The 9,136-nt window shown below is 39.8% G+C and overlaps 1 protein-coding gene across 1 annotated transcript in view; it reads left to right on the top strand.

The window, feature by feature from the left end:
- Positions 1 to 9,136, top strand: part of Abca13 (ATP binding cassette subfamily A member 13) — a 437,491-nt gene that overhangs the window by 374,645 nt on the left and 53,710 nt on the right. Inside the window, exon 56 of the mRNA XM_031342061.1 lies at positions 2,583 to 2,733. Within this exon, the coding sequence (XP_031197921.1) occupies positions 2,583 to 2,733 (151 nt within the window). The remainder of the gene's footprint in view (positions 1 to 2,582; positions 2,734 to 9,136) is intronic.

The following is a 9,136-nucleotide window of genomic DNA, read 5'->3' as shown; positions in this document are numbered from 1 at the left end:
TGTTGTGTCAATGTTTTCTATGGTGTCTTCTGCCCCTGAGATTCTCTCTTCTATCTCTTGTTGGTGATGCTTGCATCTACAACTCCTGATTTCTTTTGTAGGTTTTCTATCTCCAGGGCTGTCTCTCTTTCTGAATTCTTTATTGTTTCTATTTCTATTTTTCGATTCTCGATGGTTTTGCTCATTTCCTTCACCTGTTTGATTGTGTTTTCCCGTAGTTCTTTAAGGGATTTTTGTGTTTCCTCTTGAAGGGCTTCTAGCTGTTTACCTGTGTTCTCCTATATTTCTTTGAGGATGCTATTTATGTCTTTCTTAAAGTCCTGTATCATCATGATGAGAAGTGATTTTATATCTGAATCTTGCTTTTCCAGTTTGATGGTGTGTCTAGGACTTGCTATGGTAGGAGAATTGGGTTCTGATGATGCCAAGTATCCTTGGTTTGTATTGTTTATTTTCTTATGATTATCACTGATATCTGAATATCACTCTAGTGCTACCTGTCCTTGATAAATCTGACTGGAGTCTGTCCTTCCTGCGATCCTGGTTGTGTCAGAACTCCTCAGAGTCAAGCTCTCTCTGTGATCCTGTGATTCTGAGATCCTATGATCCTGGGCTTGTTAAAGCACCTGGGAGTACAGCTTCCTCTGGGTATTTTGCAAATGACTGCAGAGTTTGTGCCCAAGGTCTGTTCAGGGCACCAGCCCAGACAGCCTGGAAGGAACCTGAGCCACTGGGCTGGCAGAGTTCCTGTGTGCCTGGGTCCTGCTGGTCCCAGTTATTCCTGGTATTGGGACAGATGTTGGGTCCTCCACACCTCGGATCCTGAGCGTGTTAGAACGCCTGGGAGTGGAGCTTCCTCTGGGTGTATTTACAACCTTTTGCCCTTCTAACCCTCCCAAATACCCCCTCATTGCTCTTTTTGGAATTCATGGCCTCTTTTTTCATTACTCTTAAGTCAGTCAGATCAATTCTTTTTAAACATCACTATCACCCATTTTTTGAGATCCCCATGTTTATGATGTAATTGTCCTGTCAAAAGTGCCACCCCTTAATACCATTACTTGGAAGATGAGTTTTCAATGTATTAATTTCAGGTTTCAAATATATCTAGGAGAGCATGAAGTAAGCTTAGGTGCATACCATTAAATGAAAGAAGCTATGCCATGTTTGCTCCAAGAACCCTTCAACCCTAGGACATTCTAACATAGGTAAAGCCATAGAATGCAAGAACACCAGTGCCCCTGAGGCTTGGCAGGGAGAATAGAAGGTGGTTCATTAAGTTTCAATGGGTGAAATTAGTCTTTATGATCGTAATATAAATGGTGGACACCTGATTTGATACACTGTAAAATAAAACTACAGAACAAAGTATGACCTCTCATAAATGCTGGACTTGGTTGTTGGGTCAATCACAGGAAGTTTGTCAAGCTGGTGCCTACTGCTTCCAATGGGAACACTGTGACAAGGAGGACCAAAGATATGAAAATTTATTATGACCTTTGCAATTGGTGTCAATTAACTCTTTTTTTCTACATTTTATATTTTCAATACAAGTTTGTGTACAATTGTTATAGTTAAATTGAAGTATAAAATCTTCAAGTGAAATTTTAAGGATTTGTCCATTATTTACAATAGTTTCTTTGTGGGAAGATTGCTATGATAGTCATTTGTTACACACATATTATGTGTTAAATATGAAACTCACTGTTTGACACATATATGTTCACACATACACATACACACACACATACACACTCCAACCCATGAGTGTTCTGGACTCATGGGGTTGCTACTGGGAGGGAGAAGAAACGTTTTGCATCCTACTATCTTAGGCTCCCTGCTAGACCCCGGAAAATAAAGTCGAAAAGGCATATTCATTGCACATATATGTAAACAAGTGGTTCACAAAGAAAAATGAGAAATATATATATATATATATGTATATATACATATATATATATATATATATATATATATATATAGAGAGAGAGAGAGAGAGAGAGAGAGAGAGAGAGAGACAGACAGACAGACAGACAGACAGAAACAGAGACAGAGATGTGGAGAAAATAAAGACAGAGGCAAGGGGAAGAGCAAAGGAGGGTCAACTGGTAGGTTAGAAGAATGAGGCTTATACATAAGTTTTAGCTAAAGGAAAGGGCTTTGGAGCTTTTGGTGGGGAAGGAAGATTTGAAAAGGAGAGAAGGTATCTAGTAAGTGAATCTTACCTCCTTGTGTTTCTAGGTGATTAGAGTATTTCCTGTAGGTAGCATATGCAGAGATGTCTTTTTAAGTAGTCAAGTCCTTTACAAAGGGGGATGTTTATAAGCTCATTATCTTGAAGCTATGGTGAGATCAGCTTTCTCACAGTGATGGTTTGCAGTTCTCTTTAACTTAATAGTTCATGTGCAAAGATATGTATTCTGTCATGGCATTTTTCTGATACCTTTCATTTGTCTTTAGGTGAAAGTATTTGTGCAAAATATGTTAGCTATAAGAATGGTGCAATTGATGTCAGATTTAAGGAATAGATTGAAAATGTATTCATGAAGACTTTTGTCAGCTTGTTCTATTTGTGTATGCAGAGATATGGTGGATCTGGCTTCTGCTGGCAAAGCAGGCATTCTTATTGGCTACTGTCCACAGCAGGATGCCCTGGATGAGCTCCTGACTGGCTGGGAACATCTTCAATACTACTGTAAACTCCGTGGAATTCCAAAGCAGTATATCCCAGAGGTAAGAAGTCTTGGGGTTTTTTGGAGGAAAAAGATCCACTGAGAAATGCTGGTCCACCAGCTATGGCTCCAAGGCTATTCTCTCACCCCAGGATAAGAAATCATACCACCACATGAGTTTAAGGCGAAATCATTTTCCAAGATTAAAATTTATATTGGTATTATATATTTAAAAATGTCAGTAGAGGCATCCTGTGTAAGAAGCTAAGTAAAAAATAATACCCTCTCTTACTTTGTATCTCTAAGCTTTTCTCTTTTTCCTATTAACATGTGCTTTCTGGCCTAATGATGATGGTCAGGAAGAGAAACTGTAAAATTGGACATAGAGTGTTTTGAAACTTGGGAGTTATTGGAGAAGATGTTTCCTTTGGGAGCAGGAAGAAATATTCCCTCCAAAAGTGTTTTCTGGGTGGCTTCAGGAGAATGAAGGACAGTGAAAACTGTGAAAACTTTGAGGCCTCCCTATATGTTGTCTGAGAATGATAGAGAGCAGGTGAAATGGGGCAGTGGGGACTTGCTCCTTCCCTTGATGGAAGCTGTGGAGCAATCAGAGCTCACAACCTTTACAGACAGTTTAAAGGACATTTCTTATAGAAATGTATCAAAATAGAAAATACTGAAGGTACATTTTACCCTTTGAATGCCCCTTTGTAGTATGTGAAGTGCTTGCTAGATTTCTGGCTCTACAAGAGAGTAAGGAAAACGGAGGCAGAACTTATTGGTGTTATCCTCAATCAGAGTCTGTAGGAGTTGGAACATCTTATGATTCACTGTAGGCTAACCTCTGCCCTCACTGGTTTATGACAATGTATTCTCTGTGATGTTTTTGTAATACTGTAGTCTTTGGGTTTTGTTTGTTTGTTTGTTTTTATTTCTACACTATAACTTCAAAACAAGAGTAGAAGCTCTTCCCTTCTTTGTTCAGACTCAGGACCCTTGACCAACCACTCACCTTAATAAACACAGCTAACTGACCACCCTGCAGGAGACCACCAAGCATACTCAAACAGCTCTTCACATCCAACACTAATTGTTGGCTCACTCTTTAATAGGCATTTTCTCTGTCAGCTCCCTCTTGTTAGTTTTTGATTGAAGAGGTAGATTCTTGGCAAGTGGCTATAAGCTGGCTTCTTTTGTCTGGATGGATGCACCTCTGAAAAGTCTCCCTTAATGAGACTCGGTGCTCTCTGACACCCAGGCAATTGCCTTCTGATAGCCCACTGTCCTTCAGTCTGTGTTTGGAACTCCTCCACTGAGAAGTTACTTTAATGCTCAGCAATTAGGGACTAGCTTTATTTCCCTCAATGGATTATGCAGATGGTATTGCTACTTGCTCATACAGTGGTTTCTATTAGATCAGCACATCTTATATGTATTTCTAAAGGACATAGTGCCAATTTCTCACTACTGTAAATTGTGTGAGCATTTGAAATATAGAATAAGCATAGGACTCTGAGTTGCTTATTATGGTTATTAGTGTTAAATAACATAAAGTGATGACCTAGTTAATGTAGTCATCAATAACATCTTAATGTTTCATCTACCATGGATCCCTTAATAGTGGGGATACAAAATTGTCATGAAAAACCCCAATAGCTTGATGACATCACACCCACCTTAACAAATGCATCACCAGCATATCACTTGTATAATAGTGGTGGTTGTAACAAGCCTCTGCCATCAGCTGTATCAAGGATTGGATACTGCAATGTGTTTTTTTTTGTTTGTTTGTTTGTTTTTTTTGCTGTGTAGATTTACTTCTACTAATAAAAAAAAATGAGCTATGGTAAGACCATATATCCTGGGAATAGCTTCATGAACCTTGTATTTACCATACCTCTTGATTGTATTGAGAGGTTACATCCATATTCTGTGACTGACATTTACACCAAGATTGGAAGAGTTCTTCAAGGCTGTCAGTGTGATGGAATGCCTGAAGATTTACTTTTCAGAGTGTATCCTGTCCTTCAGACATGACTGTCTTCCTGTCTGTCTGTCTCAAATCACGAACAAAGCAGTTAAGAGGTGTGTGCCTGATTTTACAATTGGGGAACATGAAACCCAGAGTGGTCAGGTACCAGGTATCTATAGCACAGGCTTTGATTGGCACCATCCTGATATGATGATTGCTATTAGACTAAGACAAAATATCTTCCACCATTGATATCTCGGGATTATTTCTGGAGTTTCTGGTGTGTATGGTCAAGGAAGCAGAAACTGTATGGGGAGACTATACGGCTATTGTAGCCTGGTACTGTTCTTACTTTTCACTGTGCCCCATTCAATCCTGGAGCCTTGGAGACAAAAGAGGGACTTTCCCCTCCTTTTAAATCTGATGCTTAAACTGGTTCTCTTTTACAGCCTTCTATCTTGTCCATGGAAGGATAGACAGCCACCTGTGTCCTATGATTCAAGGAGATCTCCTGTGCTTGCTGAAAAGCCCTTTCTGCCTCACCCTCACAGCTCTAACTCTTTTTGTTCTTCAGCTGAAGCCTTGTTTGTACTGGGTTCTTCCTGTACTCTGGGGGACTGGATCCACCAATTTCAAGTTTGCTGATCTCTTCTAGCTCAACCTTGTCCTTTACACTTGCAAATGTTTACTCAGACAAGAAAAGGCTATCCCTTCATGTGACTTGAATCTAGGTTCTGCATGTTGAAGTGGTGATTTCCAGTTTGTTGTTCACACTGTGCAGTTTTGTGCAGAGAGTACATTTTAAGCTCATAGTTAGCTGACCAGTTTGGTGAAACATTTAGTATCACATCATCACCAAATGGCTCAGGAATGTAGTTATAAGCAGGGATGCCAGAGAATGTATGTAAGAAAAGTTTCTGATATTTCCTGAGCTAATATATCCAAACAAAACTTCTAATTGGGATGAAACCCGGTGAAATCTGCATTTTGATTTTTCTCTGGGATAGAAGAAGGCCTTTTCCAGGTCCTATATTTGTAAATACCTACTCATTACTCTAGGAATGTTCCTGAGTGTTGCTTTCAGCATCTTCTCTGTAGACATGACTTGCATCTTAAATTTCTTTTTCCCATTTGCCAGGGGTCTTTAAAAAGAGCTAAGTTTTGAGTAATAGAGAATTGACTAGGAGATCCCTGGCAAAGCGGTGGTCACAGGATGGCCTTCTCCTTGGAACTCCTTGGCTCCTTTTCCCTGTTCAGTGTCTCATTTTCATTCTGAGTTTCACAGAACAGTTTTTATATGGGCATCACACCTGCATATGGGCAGTCTTTGGCTCAGGAATCTGATGAGTGTGCATGCTTTTCTGAATAATCTTTTCATCTACTGGATATTCCCCAAAGTTCTAATGTGTGTTGAATGTGTTGCAGCCTGAGCAATGGAAATAACACGTTCCGGTCTTCAGTTCTAAATGCAGCACAATTTCTAGAGCTTTCAGAGATAACAAAAACAAAAACAAAAAAACGATGCACAAGATCTTGTAACTTACAACATTTTGTGATTGTGGGACAGTAACTGTGACATTTTGTGGCTTATGATGTTTTAGGGTCTATGTAGCATTTGCCAGTCTCAATCTCTAGGACATTAGATTTGCCGTTATTTCAATAGGGGTGCCAATTGCAGAAAAGATGGTGACAAGATGTTTCTCATTAGATCATTTCCAGTTATTTTCTGAAAGTGACATTCACAGAGCATTAGATCAGACATTTGTTCCTGCACATTCTGGGATCGTCCCCATGATTAACTGCTCTGGGATTTGTAGTCTGCGCTATTTAACCTTTTGTGAAATTAGGAAAATATGACAACCATTTTCTGGTTTCATAAAAATAACCTACAGCATTTGGCAAATTTATTAAGAATGTATTTACTCTGAGGCACATTGCCATAAAGCCATGGCTTTCCATCATTATTTTGCTTTGTTTCTCCCCTTTATTAGCTTCCTTTCATTCCTCTTCTGAATAAAATGCATTTTATCGCAATAAACATTCACAACTCATATGTTTTGAACATTTTCATAACTCTGAAGAGATAACCCGAATTTTCACTTTTCCTATTTCTGTTTGTTTTTGCGAGTCTTACAGCTCTTTGTGTTTGTATTTTTCAAAGGCATGAAATATCTGTGCAACCACAGTGCTGCTCACTGAAGCAAAGGCTGCCTCTCCTAGGGAGCCTACTTCCTCCTCCATCTTGCATATGAACATCACCAGGGACATTGCTTCCGCTTCTGCTTTGTGATTCCGAGGACACCATGGCTTCTTTCTAATCCCTGCAGCAGAGCCTTTCTGTCTTGGAGTCTTTGCTGCAGCACCCCAATTAGTTGTACACTTTTGTCTGCTAATCCTGGATAAAATATTTTGAAGTTTTTATTTGCTCAGAAAGGCTTTTATTCAATTTATTTTAATTGGCATAATTGGGCTGAATGAATACAGGAAAAAAGGGATGTTTCCTGTGAGGCAGTCTGGAGAAAAGGGCTTGAATGTTTTCATTGAGAACAAAAGATTAACCTTGAGATGGCTTTTTCTACTCAAGTTTTAGTTTCTCTGTGCCTTTGTTTTCCTCCACTCACACTGTTTCACCATGGACAGTACTTGTGTTTTCTAGCTCAATTGCTAAATTACCTGGAAGCCACAGAATACAGACTGCATAATTTAGGTTAAAGATGTTATGATCCAAGATGTTTTGAAGTTTGTAACATATCATACTCATCATATTCTAGCCCTAAGTATTATATGTTCATAAACCAAAAGTATGTACACTAGCCTAACACTGTTTTATTTAGTGCCTTAAAATACACAATTATCCAAGATATAATTCACAGACCACATGAAGCTCAAGAAGAAGGAAGATCACAGTCCTTCTTAGAAGGGGGACCAAAATACCCGTGGGAGAAGATGCGGAGACAAAGTTTGGAGCAGAAACTGAAGGAAAGGCCACCCAATGACCGTCCCACTAGGGGATCCATCCTATATAGAGTTACCAAACTCAGACACTATTGTGGATGCCCACAAGTGCTTACTGACAGGAGCCTGATATAGCTGTCTCCTGAGAGGCTCGGCCAATGCCTAACAAATACAGAAGTTGTTAGCACCCAGCCATCCATTGGACTGAGCACAGGGTCCCCAATGAAGGAGCTAGAGAAAGGACCCAAGGAGCTAAAGAATTTGCAGCCCCTTAGGATGAACAACAATATGAACCAACCAGTACCCCCAGAGCTTCCAGGGATTAAACCACCAACCAAAGCCTACACAAGGAGGGACTCATGGCTCCAGCCACATATGCAGCAGAGGATGGCCTTGTGGGACATAAGTGAGAGGAGAGGCCCTTGGTCTTGTGAAGGCTTGATGCCTCAGTGTAGGGGAATCCCAGGACACGGGAGTGGGAGTGGGTGGGTTAGTGAGCAGGGGTAGAGGGAATGGGATAGGTGGGTTTTCAGAGGGGAAACAGGGAAAGGGGAGAAAATTTGAAATGTAAATAAAGAAAATATCTAATAAAAAATAAAGTATGCAAAAAATACACAGTTATCAACTGTCACGATCATATCGAATTTGTCCTTCTAAGCTTGAACTTATATATGTTTTTCACTAGTTTGGTTATGCGATCATATCTGAAAAACAGACTTGTATTTATATCTGCATTAATACCTCAATTAATATAGATTTTTATCTACCCAAGAATTACATTAATATTGCACAGAGAGTAGGAAACAAACAATCAAAGAAAATGCCTAACTTGGGTCCCATATAAGAGAGAGATCTTGAAATAGATAAGAAATGGTTCTAGGGCAAATTATCCTGGGGAATAACAACCTAAGTATAGTCTTAGAGTCTTAGCTGATGTGTATCAGGGAGAACTAAGATTTACATTAAAATTTAAGGGTAAGTGGGTTGTCAAGGTGTGTGTTATGATACAGATTGGGATGGCGGAGAGAAGAGCGGCTGTGAGCCTGAGGGTGAGGGCTTCACTGCTAACCCTAGTGGCCAAGGATGTGTATACATTCTGGTCAAGGAAGTCTCATCCTTATGAAGTGATCAGATAGTTACCAACAGCTGGGAAGAGCTGGTCCCACCTTTCTCCAACCTGAATACTGTGTATACTGAATTCTGAATATGTAGATGGTATCAATAGCCTACCATCATAAAAGGGATGTCTCTTAGGTGTGTTTATACAGTTCTCTCCAGTGCCATTTCCCTTGAGGTTTTGGTACCTCATTTTGTTTCTTTTCTGTCTAGCTCCTTCTCAGCCTTCCTTTGGGTGCCCTTTATTCTATTCACCTGAATGTGGATATTGATCTAGACTTTGCATTGATTCAGAGTACTGAGATTTCCATTCCTGTGTTTGACTATCCTAAGTGTCTGCTGGCATGTGACCCTCTTCTCTTGGTTCTTTCTCCATTGCTCCCTTTCTATAAAGTGAAATAGGATGAGGAAGACCTCTAGT

This window comes from Mastomys coucha, unplaced genomic scaffold, assembly GCF_008632895.1.
Source record: "Mastomys coucha isolate ucsf_1 unplaced genomic scaffold, UCSF_Mcou_1 pScaffold22, whole genome shotgun sequence".
Taxonomy (NCBI): domain Eukaryota; kingdom Metazoa; phylum Chordata; class Mammalia; order Rodentia; family Muridae; genus Mastomys; species Mastomys coucha.
This window is presented reverse-complemented; position numbering and strand designations above follow the sequence as displayed.